The 19032-nt window shown below is 40.1% G+C and overlaps 1 protein-coding gene across 1 annotated transcript; it reads left to right on the top strand.

The window, feature by feature from the left end:
* Positions 1–2440: 2440 nt before the first annotated feature.
* On the top strand, positions 2441–18980 carry LOC109635489 (rho-related GTP-binding protein RhoA-D-like). Its single transcript, XM_020096674.2, has 5 exons — positions 2441–2616; positions 11121–11278; positions 13564–13684; positions 14204–14334; positions 16444–18980. The coding sequence occupies exons 2-5, from the start codon at positions 11123–11125 to the stop codon at positions 16615–16617; spliced, it is 582 nt and encodes a 193-aa protein (XP_019952233.1). The 5' UTR covers positions 2441–2616; positions 11121–11122; the 3' UTR covers positions 16618–18980.
* Positions 18981–19032: the final 52 nt, after the last annotated feature.

Raw genomic sequence — 19032 nt, 5'->3', positions numbered from 1 at the left:
ACACAAATGGAAGAAATATACTGAGATACTATCATTATGTAAAGATACTGCAAGTCTTTCTTTCAAAATTGTAAAAGTAATTTAGTACAAGTAAACAAACTTGATATAAAATGGAGGCTTTAATTATCCTATTATGTATTACAGCAGTTAATTATTATTATTATGGAGGCTTTAACATACAGGCAGTAATTTAACATACTGTAGCTGCTGAGCAGGAGCTAATTTTAATTGCTCTATATTCTGTTTAAAGCATCTGCTGTCCACCCACACAAGCTCCTCCACTTCGGCCTGAATAAACCTGGGCTGTGGGGGAGTCAGCTGACATCTCCCTCGCTCTCCTGTTAGCTTTTATTTGATTAACACAACTTAACTCATTATTGTACACAAATTACAACAATTTATCACCCTACACTGTTTCATTGACAGTTACAATTTGAGATGACAAAGAAGATCATCTTTGACAAATTAACATTCATATAAAAACAAGTGATACTTTTTAAAGAGGGATAAATAATCACCCACAATAACAAAATTAATTCCCCTGCCAAGGATGTTTTAGTATGCTTTTTTGCCCCGGTGTATTTGTTTATTTGTTAGCATAATTACGCAAAAGAAAAATTACTAAATGTAAATGTAATAAATTTGGTGAAAGGATAAGACATTTTAAGACTTTCTACTTAGTAAAGTTGTCACAAAAAATAAATGCTGAGGAGTCACAGGAGGGAAACAACAACATATCCCTATGAAATAAAAAGTAATGTCACTATAAAGATAATTAGCCCTTTTCCAACGTGGATCATTATGTCCATCAGTAAAAATTACACATAACTACTAATATTAATGTTTTTTTTAATCTCTGAGCTGAGGTAAGGTCATGTGTATTCTTCATTGCATCATTATTTTGTGTTACTGCATGTTCAGTTGTGTAGCTATTGATAAGAGCCACCATGACTCAGGTGTGGATCCTGCAGGAAGTGGGTGTCCTCATGTCAGAGGACTGGTGCAGGTTTTCTGTGTTGTGAGTTTGTTTTCCAGACTCACTGGAGAGATCCACACCCTTTGCTCCTGTTGCACGAGTCTTCTTGTACTACAGATGATGTCATCCTTGACCGGGGAGGGGAGGAGGGACCCGGGAGCCTGCAGCAGCTCCGTCAAGTTACAAACAGGTTGCCATAACAACACCGGAAACACAGGCCCTGGCCTTCAAAATAATAGTAACTTAGAGACACAAACGATGAATGTCTGGATATAAGTGGAATCATCATAATTTTTGTGAAAACATATCAGGCCTCCTCAAAAAGCAAATCAATGTTGTGTCACTAAAACAAATCCTTCTTTTCATGAGTTTTGTTGAAATGAAGCAACAATATAGAGTTTCGCTGTCAAGGCAATAAGTGAAAATATAAAAAGAAATGTATGGTTTGCTACTTTCTCTAGATTGTTTCTCTTCCTATGTCTCACCATTCCACCAAGTTTCCACGAAATCAGTTGGGTAGTTTTGGAGTAATCCCCTTAACCAACCAAAGAACCAACCAACCAGTCAGCCAGTCAGCCAACCAACCAGCCAACACAAGGCCAGGAGTGAGAAAATCCCCTCCTTGTGCATTTAGATTAGATTAGATTTTTAGATTAGATTTCCTTTATTGTCCCTCAGTGGGGAAATTCACATGTTACAGCAGTAGCACAAGATTTAACTCCAAAGAGAGGACAGACAAACAAACAAACAAACAAACAAGCAAACAGAAACACACTGTACTGTGGTTATTGCAGTGGTTAATTGCACATTGCGTGTGTGTGTGTGGTCTACTGGGGGGGGGGTCAGACCTGGTTGTTAAATAGTCTGACAGCAGCGGGAAGGAAGGACCTACGATATCTCTCCTTCACACACCTGGGGTGAAGGAGTCGGTCACTGAAGGAGCTGCTCAGTGCAATGATGGTGTCCTGCATGGGGTGGGAGACATTGTCCAACATTGATGATAATTTCGACATTCTTGAAGAGAATCATTAAAATTAGCTCCCAACTAGGCAAATTCATGTAAAGGCCAACTCACGTCAGAACAAGACAGAAAGTCAGCACAAACGTTGGTACATAAGTTGCTCATTTCATTGTGTAAAAAGTAATTAACATAATTCTCAAATAGCAGCTTCTAAAGTTCTTTTGTCACTTGCAAACCTCCTCACATAAAAACCTACTGCAGCACAACTTTCAGCCAACACGTACGTTTTTAATATAAACGTGCATCTGTTTAAAATGACCTATTTGCCTGTTTCACTCTATCATATTTCTTCGCTCTCCATTATTACGCAAATATTGAAATCGTGGGGGTTATTTCAACTCTCCTATCACATTAACTCACAGTTTCTCCTCTTTTATTCTGAAGGTATCGAACAGAAGCAGCAGTGTGTGAGTGAGATCTTGATCCTCTCTGGTGTCAGTGGGAGGATCCTGCTGCTCTGCCCCGGTTTCCACCAGCCTCTCTGTGAAATTAGCGAATACTGCAGCAAGGAGTGAGTGAGTGAGTGTGTGCACTGTGCATGTGTGTGTGGCACAACCAAGAAGAAAGAGCGAGCTGGGGCTGATATTAATATAAAAACACCTCATCTGGCTGCTGACAGGTAAATATCACACACACACACACACACACACACACACACACACACACACACACAGTGCTGCAGTTGGGCTCTGATCTGAGACTAATTGCAGATCACTTACTTGGCTCTCAGAGAATAAGGTGGTGGCTTCTCCTCGTTTGTTTTCCTCTGATAGTTTCACCTCTGATTGTGATGAAGTGCAGACCAGTGTGTTTGCAGTTGTCAGGACGTGTTTGTGTTCAACAGTTGATTTCTTCAGAGCAGCAGATCAGATCCTGTTGGTGTGAACAGTCTGTGCAACTGCTGCGACCTCAATAAGCAACTCCTCATGGCAAATCTCTTAATGAGCCACTTCTATTCCTGGGAACTCTTCATTTCCTCGCTAGTAACGCTCCTGCCTCTCTGTGCTAATGCAAACAGTAAAACAGTTAGAGTTTGAGTTATCTAGGAGGAAGTTGGGTCAAGACATATGTGGCCTGAAATACTAATTCTGGGCTTTTAGTGTGATTTAAACAGGAAGGTGTCATTCTTAAGATTAACAGGAAATGATTATATGTTGTGTTGTTGTTCAGATCGATTGGAAAATCAAAATAGATTTGGCAACAATTCAAAACATATTTTTGATACAGCAAGAGTAGTAGGAAGAAGTGCACAAAATGATTGACAGTTTTATTCATAGGTTAAGTTGATGTCAAAATTGACTGTGGGAAATTGTGCCGGACATTATCAGTTACTTTCGGACACTTTAAAGAGTTAAATAATCATCCAAATGTACAAAACAGAATTAATTTTAGTTACTTAAAACATGATTAAAATACATCTGATCAGGATGTAATAGTTAACAGTTAATCTTTTAATTCATCTTGAAATTAAAAAGTCCAAAACATGGGTGAAATTCTCCTCACAGTCTCCCAGAGGTGAGATTGCTGTCTTTAGGTTTTCTCCTGCTGCTGAGACAAAAACATCCAGTAACTAATGGTGATTATCACTGTTTTCTGACATTACAGACCAATGACAAAAGACTCAGAAGGTGTCACAAAGCCATTCTGTCACAAAGCATCCCCTGTCTTTAAGTTTGAATGCAGTCATCACGCTCCAACTGCTACCGGCTTACTCACGGAGACAGTTGGTTTATAAGCATAAAGTAAGCAGGAAGCTTGTTTATTTCCTCCAGCAGTGTCAAAATGAAAAGTAGTGGTTTCATGTAAAGTTGTGTGTCAGACGACTCCTGGGAGCAGTGACTTCCTGGAGTCTTGTCATGATTGCGAGGTAAACTGGAAACTTCTAAACGCATCAATCCATAGAATTGAGAATGGTATCAATCTTCTCACCCAACATCGAAATACCTTTTATATAACAATCTCTAATGTTATTTTCATATTCTGTGAAAATGTGATGTACTTATTACAAACATCATACCTGCTTTGATTGCATGGGCTGGTTCGTTGTTGGGACATTGGATCTTTTTTTTTTTTTTTTGGGTGTACCAGTAAAGCCATGACTCAGTGAGTCTGAGGAGCTGCTGTGTTTGTAACAACCGCCCTAAGAATGTGAGAAGCTGACCTGATCTGCTGTGTGTTTCACTGCTGTTGTGTAAGAGAGCTCAGCACTAGTGTTTCAATTTAATGCTCTCGAGTCCACAGCGTCTTACTTGTACCCAGGAGCCTCCACATGCCAGTCATTAATGCTCGACGTGCTCTTATAAGATTAGTTTTTTTGGAGCGGTGGCCAACTGTGTGACGTTGCACCTTGCTCCTGTCGCATTTAGTCCGATAAGATGTTTTTACATTGGGATTAAGGTGGTGGAGCAGCCAGTGTCACAGGCTGTCTGCTCTGTCTCAATCACACACATGCGCACGCACACACACACTCACACTCACACACATGGCCTCTGCCAGTTTATGAACCTTGGCCCATTTCTCAGAGTCACACAGATAATTATAATGACAGTAACAATAGCAACAACTTAATTTATATGGCACAATTCATAACAGCCTTAACAAAGTGCTTCCCAAAGACGAGAAACAAATGAATACATTGTCATTTAAAGAGCAAATTATATTATACTAGATCACAATCTGAAAATCATAAAATAAACATAATAGCAAAAACCAACCATGTAAAATTAATTTGGTAAAACTAAGTTTTGAGAGATATTTGAAAACAGACAGTGATGTTTCAAGTTCCTTAAGGGAACTATTCCACAGCCCTGACAGCAACTTATCTTATCGCACCTTATCAGAAGATCTCAGGCTGGTATATTAAGAAACTGGACCCACTAAATGTTCCCTAGATTATTATCAGTAATCATCACAGTTTAGATTATCGACAAATATTATATCACAATGAAGATTTTTACATCAGCTGATATAATTATTACAGTATTTATTTTATAGTATTATTATATTTGATTATTTTAAAGTTTTTTTTAATTATTATTATCATTATTATTATTAAACGTCACATTATCTCTTTGATTTTTTTGCTTCTGAGTAAAGGTTGTGCTTTTAAGCTCTTCTTTATGGGCAGAGAACAACAAAATTGAAAACACTTTATAAATCTGATGTGGATCCTCACTTACACAATGCATGAGTAATACATCGGGCAAAAATACTAAATATCTTCTGGTTCCAGCTTCAAAATCATAAACATTGGCTGTTTTTTATCCCTGCTGTGACAGTAAAGTGAAAATCTCTGGGTTTTGTCCTAAAAAAAAACCAAGCTTTTAAACTTGTGTTCTGGGAAGTGGTCGTGTTTATATCTGCATGTGATCTGTTTTCTCACACTTGGGTTAAGGTGATGTTGGCAGCATGAACTTTGGATCATTTCTCAGACAGAAAACAACAACAACAACAACAGAGCCTGTTACCTTGTGTTTATCCAGAGAAAAGAATTGGGGGGAAAACATCAACCTTATTAGAAATGAGTTGTGGTTGAGGTGCCCACGAAGCCATAGGGCATTTTGCATCCAGTAAAAATCATGTCTCTGCAGAATATTAAAGTAATTTTTATCCTGCTGTAAAACTTAGTGTGGTTCCATCGAGATGCATGCTAGACTGGTAATTGCTCTGCAAATATTTCTCTGCACAAACTGAAAAAGTGAAAATCCAGCCTTGTTTTTTTTGCTCTAAAAGTCTAACCTGCAGCCAGAGTTTAACTGAAAAGGTTGTTTAAAGCTCCTGTGTATAGTTGTGTGTTTTAGTGTACTCCAGTGCAGAATGTCAGGGAAAGAGGCGCAGCCCTGTGAAGCCTGTTAGACGAGCAAAACAATCCTGCTTAAGCTTGATTCCCATCAAGCTTAGTACCAGAACAAGAAATACATTATCATTATCATGTCAGACACCACATGCCTTCTGTTGGCTGGACGTTTGATGCTCGTCCAGCGATGTTGTCGATATTAAATTCGTGCGAAGATTGAAAGGGAGCTGCACCTCACTGGTTCGGGTCACGCTCCGCCCGCCGCTAACTCCGCTCAGCTCGTTGCATAACTCCTGTTGGCCCCTAAGCCTCAGGAAACCTCCGAAAAAAAGAAAGAGAGGTGGCATGTTCATGAACCCGGGGCATTGCTCAAATAGTTGTAGGATGTAATGGTGCTTTGCTTTATTGTGTATTTTAATGGTCCCTTGTATTGTGTTTGGATCAAGTTTTAATGTGTGTTTTCCAGTGTCAGAGCGAGTTCTCTTTACAAACTCACATTTACTGCTGAGGCTTCCTCAGCTTCTCCATCTGTCAACCTTTAATTCTGACTCTTATTTTCAGTATGACTTTATCTCCATTACTCACTGATTAACTTAAGCTTCATCTGGGTTTGATAGTTAGCAGCATTACACAAAAACTACTGAACGGATTACCACGAAACTTGGTGAAAGGAATGAGTCTGGGAAGAACTCGTTATTAACCCTGAATCTAGTGAATTGAAATGTGGTTTCACAAGGGGACTGTTGGGCCTTGTTGGAGGTTTGCGCTCTCTGAGTGCCATTCTAGTTTAGTCATGAAAATAGTAAAAAGTGGCTGCTGCAGTTTCTTGGATCACAGCTTTAATGTGGGACTGAATGACAACAAGTTCATATCAATAGAATCAAAGATGTTTTAGTTGGGACTGAGTGTAAACCGAGAGGAGAAGAAGAAGACCCACAACAGTGGGTGGTGGTTTACACCCTGGAGTTGTTTCAGGTGACGACATGATAACTCACAGTTTTATCTGGGTGAAAGTTACTTTAAGGACGTCATGTGGTGTGAGATTGCGTACTCTCCAAGGCCTGACCTGGCAACTTCAGCAGTATTGGAAACATTTCTGATAAAAGGGTTGAAACGCCCACTAGGAGGAAATAGATAACCATTAAAAACAGGCGTCATATTTGTTCTTTGAGTTCTGTTGGAACTTTAATATAAAATGTGGACTTTTATCTTGAGAATCTTGACTGAAAGAGCAGTTAAGTCAGTTCATATTACTCAGTGGTAACTTGTTTGTTTTTCTTCCAGTATTCCTCTTTTTGATGTGTTCCCCTGCCTCACAGTTATCGTTGGTCTTTGCTCAACCTCGGCTTGTTTTGAAGGCTTCGTGAATATGTTGGAACAAATCTCTCTGCAGCAGCGGCTGGATCTCAGCGGTGTTGTTTAGAGTCAGAGCGATGGGTAAATGGGTAAAGCCTCCGCCCTGAACTGAGTGATGTTTGTGCAGAGGCGACAGAATGGTGTTGGAATTCATTGGTTTCCATGAATTAATTTATCTCCTAGTGAAAACCTTTTTGCTTTCACTCAATAGTGTGCGGGTCAAAGGTCGGCCAGTTGATGCCGAATGGTCGAATCAGAGGGAGGTCAGGCTTTGATATGAATGTGGAGCGGACGAGTGGCAGCTGAAATCATGATGAACAGGTTTGATCAGGACGACGACACCAGTGAAAATCATTTGATGCTGGCAGCTGCTGAAACTTCCTTCTCAGCTGGTGCTGTCATCAGTGCCAGGATTAGGCATCAGTCATGGGGAGCTGGAGTATTCGGCTTCTCGGCTTGTTTGTGATGCATAATTTCCTTTTTGTCAAGATGTTTTCTCCCAGTCACCGCCACCGAGGAAACGCTATGCCTGAGTCGTGCAGAGACAGGGACCGTGTGCATGTGCGTGTTAGCATGTGTTGCATTGCCTCTGGCAGTCCTCTCTCTGTGTCCCGGCTCTGCTGAGGCCTGTCCAAACAGAACTGCAGCCAAAAAAGCTCCTCCCAAGCTTCTCAGAACAGGAAGTGGATTGTTTTGTTTCACAGGGTGAGCCTCTGAGGCCGTGGCGCTGCTGTCTCCCACTTGTTTGGCGTTGAGCCCATCATCTAGTTCAGGCCAATATCTGGTCCACTTCTCTGTGAAGCACAAGATGAATACAGTTACTATCAATCCCATTTAATGCAGCAATCCTGCAATCAACTGTTCTGAGTTATACGTAGAGGTGTTCCTAATATATTGTGACCCTTAACTCAGATAAAAGAGATGGACAAAATAAGAACATTATAATCCTTGATGAGCTAGTTAGTCAATCAGTCAGTCTACTTCGTTTATTGAGGGAAATTAGGAATCGATGATCCGCCTCCATCTGGGTCTGTCCTGGGCCTCCATTTCGGACCCATCTCTTTCAGCTTAGCCGTCATAGCTCTTCACCGTGTTGTTTTCCAGGTGATGTCCATCTTAGGGCGGACGTAAGGATGCCGTTCTGGTCAACCAAGCCATTTGCCAGCGTCTGATCTGTGGCACTACACATTGTGTAAATGAAGGCAGAATTTATTGAAAACCTGTTGTATTGTACTATACATCAGTTAAATTGAAATGCTCTTACAAGTGAGTGCAGATGTCAAATCTTTTTGTGATGTAGAATATTATGATTATAGGATTCATAGATGGACAATAGGATTTATCATTATTATTAATATCTACATATTGCGCAGTGATGTGAAAATGTGATGTTGAATAAAATATGGAAATATCAGTGAGATAAGCACATTATAAATGGACGCAGCACGACTATGTAGAAATAAGAGGAGCGAGCACTCCTTCAGTAATTTGCTGCAGTGTCCTACATTCAAACTCAGGTCTGTGGCACCTCTTGCCTCCACTTCTGCGGCTGGAACACACAACATTGGCCTTTGGGTAAAAGGCAGGAAATATAATTAAAACTATGATCACTTTCTCTTTAAGAACAGGAGAGTAACCAAGATGTTAATAAAACTGTCAAACACACCAACACACCCAAAGTTTCCAGTACGGCTACTTGTTGTGCCAAGACTCAATACACATGGAAATACAGCTGGGTAATAATTTCCTCCCTGGCTTCTTTTGCTTTTGACTCTGGTGGCTCTTTCCTGGCTTCCTTTGCTCACTTTGCAAGTACACCCATTTACATATATATTTATATATGTACAGTATATATAAATTCTGCATTTCACTTTTATTGGATACTTTTAACCTTAAAATGTGGCTTTGAGCTCACAATTACTTTATCAATCTATTCATTAATTGATGGAAGATTCTAAAAATGGAGTATTTGTCTGAAGAAATAGGACCACAGATCTTCCAGGTTCCAGCTTCAGAAGTTAAAGTATTTGCTGGTTTCCTGTTTAAGACTGAATATTTTTGAGTTTTGGACTGTTGCTCGCCCAAAACAAAATCCTTGAGGACAAACTTTGGGCTCTTGGAAACCAGAATGGACATTTTTCCTTCAGTTTAGCAAGACTTTGTCACTTTCCAGTCTTTAAGTCTCTAAGCTGATTGGAGGAATAAATCTTCTCATCCAACTATAGAAAAGAAAGGCAACAAGTATATTTCCCAAAAACTATTATTCAATAAAATCCCTAAAATCCCCAAAAGGCCATCTAGAGGAATCTACTCATCTGTTATGGCACCAAATCACTTATAGTTTTACCAATAACTCAAGACATTTTTTATGATGAATTTTGTGTTTTGACGCTACTTACTGAAAAGACAGGTGTTGCTACACATCCTGTCAAAGGTTAAATTGGTTGAAGGGGCAGACTCGGCTCTGTGTTTTGCCCACAGCTCTAAAACAGGATTTCCCTCTGAGAAGTGAGTTCCCTCGTGAGGAGGATTGTTGTCAAGACTGTCTGTTAGAAAGTGGATGAGATGAGGAGCCAGATGACTAAAGGCACAGCTGCTCCCAGGCAGCAGAGCTCCAGCTTCATCCATCAGCAGCACCACTAACTCATCCTCACCCAGCCTCCCCCGGCTGAAGTGGGCATTTTCAGACATTTACTTGGGAAAAAAATATCTGGAAAATTTACTGGAGTTTGTCTTTCACATATGAAGAACGCAGCAGGGGACTGTGTTCGTTTGCAACAACACCTTAAATATTTGACACTGGCGTTGGCTCTCATCGCCAAAATATCTTGTTACCATTCCAAGTTGATGTCTTTGTCTGCGTCTTTTCAGTCTTGTGTACGTCATGTGTTAGAAACATGATCCAAACACCCACTCGCTCACTGGGAAATTTTTTTATATATTTTCCTTCTGTATTCTCACACTGGCTCATTTGGACATTTTGTGGATATTTTACTTCGGGGGTGGGGGCATTGCAGGAAATTCCGAAAAATGTGTGGGGCAACTCAGACATTTGCGCTCTCACATACAGGCCCCTCTGAAAATGTCTGGACTTGAGTGCATGCCTGAGAGCTGCTTGGGGTTGTTGAGGAAACTACCTGAAGTGCAGTTTTGAAATTCAAACATTGATGACAGAGATGCATCTAAAGTACATGATGACATGATGTTATTTAGTTGGGAAATGCTTTCATTGGATTTTTTATTTGCACTACAACATGCTCACAACTGTGTAAACCTCATAATTTCGCCTGGAACAACATATGGGCCGGCAGGTTGAGCTCTTGTTCCTGTAATGCAAAAATAATTTAGAGATAATTACAACCTTGTGCTACTACCAAAGTTTTCCTGAGGAGAAAGAATACACAGCAGAAAAGTATCATTCTGTCTGCCTCAGGACACCAGCAGCTCCTCCACCAGCTGATAGAAGCACATTCCTTTGTGTCCCAGCTTGTCTCAACACCCCTCCTCTCTTCTTCCTCTCCCTCACTCCTCTATCTTCCTCCTCCTCTGCCCTTCCTGCAGATCTGTAGTCTCTGGGTCTGTGACTTTGATTGTCTGTGACTATGTGCAGATCAAAGCAATCTCCCACAGGTTTAACATGATGCAGGACTGTCACACAGAGATGTCAGAGTGTTCTGTTTTGGGCCCCACGCAGCACGAGCGGAGAAACATTTTAGTGTGCTGTGATTTGTCTCCAAAGTCTCCAAATAATTTAAATATCTGTAGAGAGGAAACACACACGGTTGACAAAGTGTGACTGTTGATTGGCCTACATTATTTTTTCCGCTTGACAGATAAAATCTCCCTCGACGGCAAAAAAAAAAGAAGTTTCTTTTCCTTCTGTATTTCTTATCTGATAATTTTTGACACTTTGAATGTGAATTGTTTGAATTTGTGAGAACTTCTAAGGCGCTCTTCTTGTTTCCCGACAGAGATGGCAGCCATTCGGAAGAAGCTGGTGATCGTCGGGGACGGAGCTTGTGGAAAGACATGTCTCCTGATTGTTTTCAGTAAAGATCAGTTTCCTGAAGTCTACGTCCCCACAGTGTTTGAGAACTACATCGCTGATATCGAGGTCGATGGAAAGCAGGTTTGTAAATCTGACACTAAAGAAAGTCTAGAAAGACTAGAAGTCCATTTCTAAGTCCCTTTGTTTGTGTTATAATACAACATGGTACCCTGCACAAAGTATTTATCAAAACTGCGTAAGGGCCGTATGTAAAAGAAGTAAACAAAAATCTTTGATACGTGATATAGCTGCCAATTATAAAACATTTATAATGATTCCTGAGAAGTTATCAAACTTTTAGGACAAAGAAATTTAATTGAGACTTGATGTTTTACAGTTTAAGCATTAACTTTATATAAAACACAAACACAACCAAATATATAGAACTTGAATTAAGATAATGACCAATGACATTTACAAAATATAAAATGCAAATGTGAATCCTCATACTACGATTAATACTTTATTATTATTATATTATTTGAATGGCCACACGCAGAAAACTTCAACGCTAAGGGATCACAAGCTGCAGACACAATGTGGCACACTCCAACTTCAGGTGCAAACAAGAAGTTAACTTATAAAACAACGAAGTCTAAAAACTTTCATTTTGCTGCGATGCATGATTTCAATATAGTGCATATATTTCACACTCTCAGGTAATAAATATAGTTTGTTATATACTAAATGGGGAGTGATTTCAGACCTGGCCTTAAAGACCCACTCCTGAGGGTGTGTGGCATCTTGAATTTGAGTCACAGTGATTTTTCAGCGAAGGTCGAGTCTGAGTCGCAGGCGGCCTCTTACGTCGGGGGTTTTGTTCTCCTGAGCCGACCACCGCTGCAGGATCACCACTTGGCAAAAACAGGAAATGACCCGACTTCCCAGCTTCCTGTTCAGACAGAGAACAGGGATGTCTCCTGGCAATTGCCCTCCTTCCCTCAAAACCCTCCTCCTCCTGTCTGATAAATGTTTCTCATTTCCTGTCCTGGTCACAGTTAGACAAGGGGAGGCAGGGAGGGGTTAACTGTTGTGTTCTGGACAGGAAATATAAACTTAGAGTTTCAAGATGGACATCTGTCGAGAAGGGGATCATTTTGAAAAAGATATAACCGTCGGCTTCTTTAGTCGCCCCCCTCCCCATGTCCCTAGAGGACGGCTGTCATAGGAATTAGACCATTATTCAACCCGCTGGAAAAGATTTGTGATCCCAGCCCCTAAATTTAAGTTTTTACCCCCCTAAGGGTATAAACGTTCTCTCGCTCTCAGTGGATTGGGCATTTTCTAAAAATAGCTTGTTATTTCCCCTTCTTTCTTTTTTTCCCACAAATTCTGCTACGTGTACAACAAGTCCATTGGGAACCTAACTGCTCCGGTTGCTCATCTCGTCTCACCAGTGTGCCACCTCCCACCCTACTGCCTCTGCAAACGTCTATTTTGGGCCCGTTGACTGATGCATGTGCTCTCTGTGGGCAAAGCAGAATCCATTGTCATGCAGCCGCTCCGGCGCTTCGAAACTTTGCAGAAGTTTCCTCCTCCTGAAAACAGTGAGTCAGCTCAGGAGCAGGAGAGTGGAGAGAAGACAGGCAACTAATGTCTGCTCAGGGACAGAAGGTATCCGGTTTGATGCTCACTAATCTCCCACTTTCCCTAATTGAATTAATCAGCGGTGTAATGGGATGAGGCCCGTTCCCCAAGTTCATTTCCACAGCACTGACAACATAACAGATGTGTGAAGCTCCGATAAGGTCAGAGTTACCGGTGACAAGAAGTAAATATCTGCACACTGACGTTCTCATACACAACAGCAGCCTCAGTGAAATGCACAAATCTAAAGCTATGATCAAAATCCCTGGTATGTTTGTGTGGCCGGTGCAGAAAAATGTCCCATGGTTCACTTTGGCCTTTTAGGAAATTTGCTGCGCTGAGACTCGTATGTCGTGTTCCAAATAGTTCCGGCTCTTGGTGGATGAGAAAGAAAGAACTTAATCACTAATGATGTTTTGACTGGTTAAATGTTTGTGCATTCATCCGCAACGGTGAGCAACATTACATCAAGTCTGGGTTGACAGCTCATTTTTAATTTTAGCCCTTAAGACAGGATCCTATTACGAAGCTGTCTAAAAAATGACACAGATGAACGAAACATGGAGATAAAAAGCAGTAAAAGGAAAATTTAAAAAAAAAAAGGTTTGTCCATATCAACTGAGAGTTAATTATAATGAATTAACTATATCCAGAGTATAATTAACTCTACTAGTGTATGTCTATTTTAACACCAAGAATTCAACTCTTCTCAATTTGCTGTGTACACAGATGTATGTTTTTGCTGCATTTCACTTCTTGTCTCTTTTGTTTTGTCCCAGGTGGAGTTGGCGCTGTGGGACACTGCAGGCCAAGAGGACTACGACAGGTTGAGGCCTCTCTCATACCCCGACACAGATGTCATCCTCATGTGCTTCTCCATCGACAGCCCTGACAGTTTGGGTAATCAACTGCTTACATACAGAACCCTGTTTGGATATATTTTATTTGTATAACCTTTACTTAAACCAGGGCATCATCCCAAACTTAACAGCCCTCAAAATGACTGCCAGAGAAATGTCCTTATGCAGAACCATATTTATTGAACTATTCCTGTGGTGCTGTAAATGATGCTGCCATGATCACCTCAGGAGTTACATGGAGACTAAGAAATCAGAAAGCTGATGATTATTTGCATGGTTTTATTTTAAATTTAACTTATTAGCTTCTTGGTTTTAAATTGTAAATCACTGTTGTATTCTACACAGAAACAAGGCGATTCATCTCAGCTAAGCAAGCTGTTTGTTAAAAGCCTTAATGGCCTTGATGGGGGGTGGGATTAGTGCAGCTAAAACATCTTTGCCTGGAGCAGTGTGCAGAGCAATCCATCATGAGAAGTGTTCTGCTCGGTGAAAAGGTGCCCTTTTTATAGTTTCTCTCCTGAGCATCTCAGCTCACTTCTCTCTCTCTCTCTGGGGACAGAAAATATCCCTGAGAAGTGGACGCCTGAGGTGAAGCACTTCTGTCCCAACGTCCCCATTATCCTGGTGGGGAACAAGAAGGACTTGAGGAACGATGAGCACACGAGGAGAGAGCTGGCAAAGATGAAGCAGGTACAGACGTCTCCCTGAAGGTCAATGAACTGTAGATGGAGGTAATCGGGAACACCTGTTCAAAATGTGCTGCGTAGACACATGTCACCACTACTCAGTTTGTGAGTCTGAATTATTAATGCTCATATTCACGACCTTTAAATATTAGTCTGCGAGGTGTTCAGCAGCGGTGAAGGGCTATTTGTTAAAGCAGCGGTCCACACCCACACGGTTAAATCATTTCAAAGGGTAACCACTGTTTCTACAGTGGCAGGTTTATATTGGTCAACTATTACTGACCACATGAGCAAAGGGATAGTTCATCCATTAATGTCCTTTACGAATACAGCTTCCATGGAGATTGTGAATAGTGACAGTGTCATGTTTCAAAAATTGCTAATTTGAATTAAAAAGTGAGACATGTCTGGCTTTTTGTGATTCGTGAATTTGTTTTGATAAGTAAAATATTGTAGATAATTAATAGAAAGGGGAAAATAATATTCTGTTATATTCTCATATTTTGCCCTGGAAATAATAGATATGTAATTTTGGAAGGTTTATTTAAACTACTCAATGTTTAATTATGAAATATGTCTCCCAGAATAGTAGAATTGTCCCATTAATATTACAGCATAATCTGTCCAGAATGTGATGACGTATTCAGAAAGTTTTTTACTCTTTATGTTGTTGCTTTATGATGAAATATTTAGATTTATTCCCTCATGAAGCTCAAGCAAAAACAGAAATATTAGAAACATTTGGAAATATTTTAAAGACAAATACTTCATACTGTGAAACAGCTCATTTGTTGTGAATTAGTAAAGCCAGTTTTATTTATTTAGTTCAAAATTATAAATCTACCTAACATACATTTTTACACTTTCAACGTGGAAAGAAAAATAACACAAACATCCTTTGATAGGGACAAAATAGGAAAACTTGAGGAAAGATTAACTGGAGGAGGACTATCTCTTCCAGGACATGGAGAACACAAAAATAACAAATATTAAAATTACAATGTAGAAAACTAAAAGTCAATACTAGCAAAGTAAAGTCTACAACAATTTTTTCAAATTGGTGAAATGCTATGTATCAGTTTTACATATCTCAGCTGTTTTGATGTCTGTCGTCTCTCTGACTCTATAAAGGCTGATTCTGGCCTTTAGGTCAAACCACGATGACGATAACATGTCGGTTGTCTGTGTCACAGAATGACACGTCATGCCACTGAGGCACATTCTCTGTCTGTCTCCAGCTCTTTCAGACGACACTGTCAGCTTTTTCTTTCTGAAATCAGGAGACAAAGAGCAGCATGAAGTCATCAGTTCAAGTGTTTCAGATTTACATGCTCACACGGACACTGTTCGCTCTGCATGTCCAAGCTGTGATGTTGCTGGTCGGGTTCATGAATTCACCTACTTGAGACTCTGATTTCAAGTTTTCATCTGTTTGATGAGGTTTTCATTTCAAATCGTTTAAATCACCTTAAAAACACTGGTACAATTTTAGCATATTTGGTTTTATAAGGGACTAAACAAAAAACACGGGGGACTGAACATGTGAATATTATTTTTAATATTGATCTTAATATAATATTGATTATAATTATTTTTTCTGTAAATAGTTTAATTTAAAATAATACATTTTAAAAAGAAATATCAGCTGAAATATGACAAAGAAAAAAGCCGCAATCCACAGAACCTTTAACATTTCTATGCCTTGAAAACAATAACTGATACTAGATCATGTTAAAGTTAATGTTTTATTAATTAATGATTTAATGCATTGTGCAATATTTCTTTCTGAAATCTAGTAGCTAATGAGAGAATCAGTTCATAAAACAGAGGGGAATAAAACTAGGTTACACAAAAAAAATGTTTTAAGAAGAGATTTACTTTATAAGTATAAAACAGTGTAAAATGGTAATACTCAGGTTGAATGCAAGAATGTCAATATTGTGCTTATGAACAAAACTTAAACTTACAAATCTAAAACTCTTTTCTATTTTTTGAAGAAATTGAGACAAAATCTTCCAAAAAGAAAAAAAACACACAATCTTTAAACTTTAATTCCTCTCACATCTAACAATTTCCCACAGTCCCTAACAGTGTGTGTGATCTGACCCTGCAGGAGCCGGTGAAGACGGAGGAAGGCAGAGAGATGGCCGGCAGGATCAGTGCTTTTGGTTACCTGGAGTGCTCCGCCAAGACCAAGGACGGTGTGCGGGAAGTGTTCGAGATGGCCACTAGGGCGGCGCTGCAAGTCCGCAAGCGCAAGAAGAGGAGTGGCTGCGCGCTGCTGTGAGCAGTTCAGACGTATTGAGAAACAACCAACCAATAGAAGAAGAGCAAAACATATGAAAAGAACTGACCTTTTACCAAATGGCATCTTTGTACTGTATTTCGCAATTAACGATAAGATGCAGGCAGATGAATCGATTGAAAACACCCCTTATACAGGAAACAGACTTTGTCTATATTACAACCATCGTTAGAAAATTGATGTTTAATGTTCTTTGCTGAATTTTTTTTTCTCAGAAATCTCTTAATACACATAGAATGTTTTCCTACTTGTTTCTTTTCTTTGCATTTGTAATGTAACGCGACAGTGATAGATGCACATATTTGTATGCAATATTGTTCTTCACGAACCTTTTCAGCTTGTGAAACACGTCTTCATGAATAACGTCTTGTCCTGTTCGTAGCAGCTCAGTTTCTCATGGTAGCAGCCAGGATAGAGAATGAACGTTGATATCTTTTGCCCACAAGAGCTAGTGCCTTTTTTTTTTAAGTTCGTACACCACCATCGACTTCTCGTGTTTGTCCGCTAGCTAACATTTCAGCTAAAGGCCCCTCCATTGTACAGTAGCTCATTTTCAAAGCCACAACTAAGTCTTCAGCTCCGTTGACGAATCGTCAAGCACAATAACATGGTTGCTTGAATCCGTTTTGTTTTGTCTCCTCAAGGTGTTTCCAGTCAGCTCACTTCAAAGATAAGACAGCAGCTGTCTCAGTAACGTGATAATGGTTCACAAAAGATTGTTCACGTGCGTTCTGAGATGGAGGGATGAGAACAGGCTAATGGAGACACGAGCCAATATGACTCAACTATGCACAACAGCTGTTTCGGAGCAACAGGGGAGATGACACAGCCGAAACAGGAATCACATGAAGGCCACGGTCTAATGAAACCTCCCTTCTTTGTTCATTGAGAGTGACTGCACTACAATGTACACAAGCCTGTCACACCCGCTGTGTGTGTGTTTGTGTGTTTGTGTTGAACGGGTTAGCCCAGTCATGGAAGTGTTATGCGTGTGGATGTTCCCAGTCAGGCGACATTCTTTCCATGTCTCGGAGGAGTTTGGTTTCGTTTTGAGAGGTTTCTTTTTTCCCCTCATGGTGCCTTCTCTGCTCTGGTGTGCCTTTTGGTTGTCCTCTCCCAGACCAGGTAGACCAGCTGCAAGGTCAAGAGTGACCTCTGTGACCTGTTTCACGAAGCTCTAAGACCTTTGAACGACTCGGGTAAAAGCAGAGGGTGTCGTCAGCTTGCTGAAATCTAAGCTCTTATGGCATAAATATTAAGATTTTACCTATAAATGCAGTCTTATCTATAAGATCGTTTCACCAACATCCCCAGAAACCTTCTGTCTGCATCCGCTGACATTTTTGATGCTTCGGAGATGGTTATTGTTGCCAACAAGTTTGTTTTCACAAATCAACTGTGTATTACTCAACTATTATTTGACGTGAAGGCTCTGTACTCCGCCTCTGTTGCTCATTCATTCTTTACGTGTCCCTTGGTTGCATGTCGCTGTCGTGAGAAAGTGGAGAAATGTGTGTGTGGGGCCAAAACAATCTTTGATGTTGCATGAAACGTCCTTATCACGCCAGGACGGGCACCAAACACACCAGCTGGCAAAGTCTGTATCTGTTATGATGTAAAATACAACTTCATACCCTCTACTGGCCACAAGCACATAAGGTATAACTGATTTTTCCATGGCCCAGCCGAGGTGTATTGTTATTTTTTATTTTTTAGATGAAGAAGAGAGGGGGCATTGGTTACAGTCGCACACAAGCACCATATGATGTTGTTACCTCAAACCTTTAAAGGGTGGGGGCTTTATTTTAACTCATTGCGACAACAAACAGCACACTGAGACAAGATTCAACAGATTCAGACGATTTCGATTAAAGAGTTTTATCAATGAAGCTTCGAGTTATGTGTGTTCTAGTTGTGGCATGATGTTCTCGGATGTCAACAAGATTAATACGTGATGAGAGCATTCCCTTAGAGGAGCAGAAGGTTGAACATGGTGTCGAACATATCACAAAGAGCATGTACTATACTGCTGTGTGTATCTGTGTGCAGATTATGTTACGCCACTATTTCAAAAGTTGGTCTTACAATGTTGTTGCATGCATGAGAAAAAGATGGGTCTTTAAAGTACACACACACACACACTCATACTAAAGCAGCATCGTCTTTGGGAACAGCTTCTGCTCAGTGTTGTAACTTTTCTTTCTTTCTCTGGAAGTATTTGAAACGATAAAGGATCCAGATTTTTAGCTCAGTGTGAAAATGCTTTGTAAACAGGAAAGTGTTGTAGTGATTGTTTGATCTGAAGTGAACATGAACATTGTTAATAAACTATTTTTGAGACAAGAGCGACTCGCCATGCTTGGTCAGTTCTTTGTAGAAGACAGAGACGTCACATTT

The sequence above is a fragment of the Paralichthys olivaceus genome, chromosome 2 (genome assembly GCF_024713975.1).
Source record: "Paralichthys olivaceus isolate ysfri-2021 chromosome 2, ASM2471397v2, whole genome shotgun sequence".
NCBI lineage: Eukaryota > Metazoa > Chordata > Actinopteri > Pleuronectiformes > Paralichthyidae > Paralichthys > Paralichthys olivaceus.
Note: the sequence above shows the minus strand (reverse complement) of the source record. Positions and strands in the feature narration are given on the sequence as shown.

Excerpts from the sequence above, each read along its gene's own strand:
- LOC109635489 (XM_020096674.2), top strand. The coding sequence starts at position 11,123 with ATGGCAGCCATTCGGAAGAAGCTGGTGATCGTCGGGGACGGAGCTTGT. Across the intron at positions 11,279-13,563 it reads TCGAGGTCGATGGAAAGCAG|GTGGAGTTGGCGCTGTGGGA; the intron begins GTTTGTAAATCT and ends GTTTTGTCCCAG. Across the intron at positions 13,685-14,203 it reads CGACAGCCCTGACAGTTTGG|AAAATATCCCTGAGAAGTGG; the intron begins GTAATCAACTGC and ends CTCTGGGGACAG.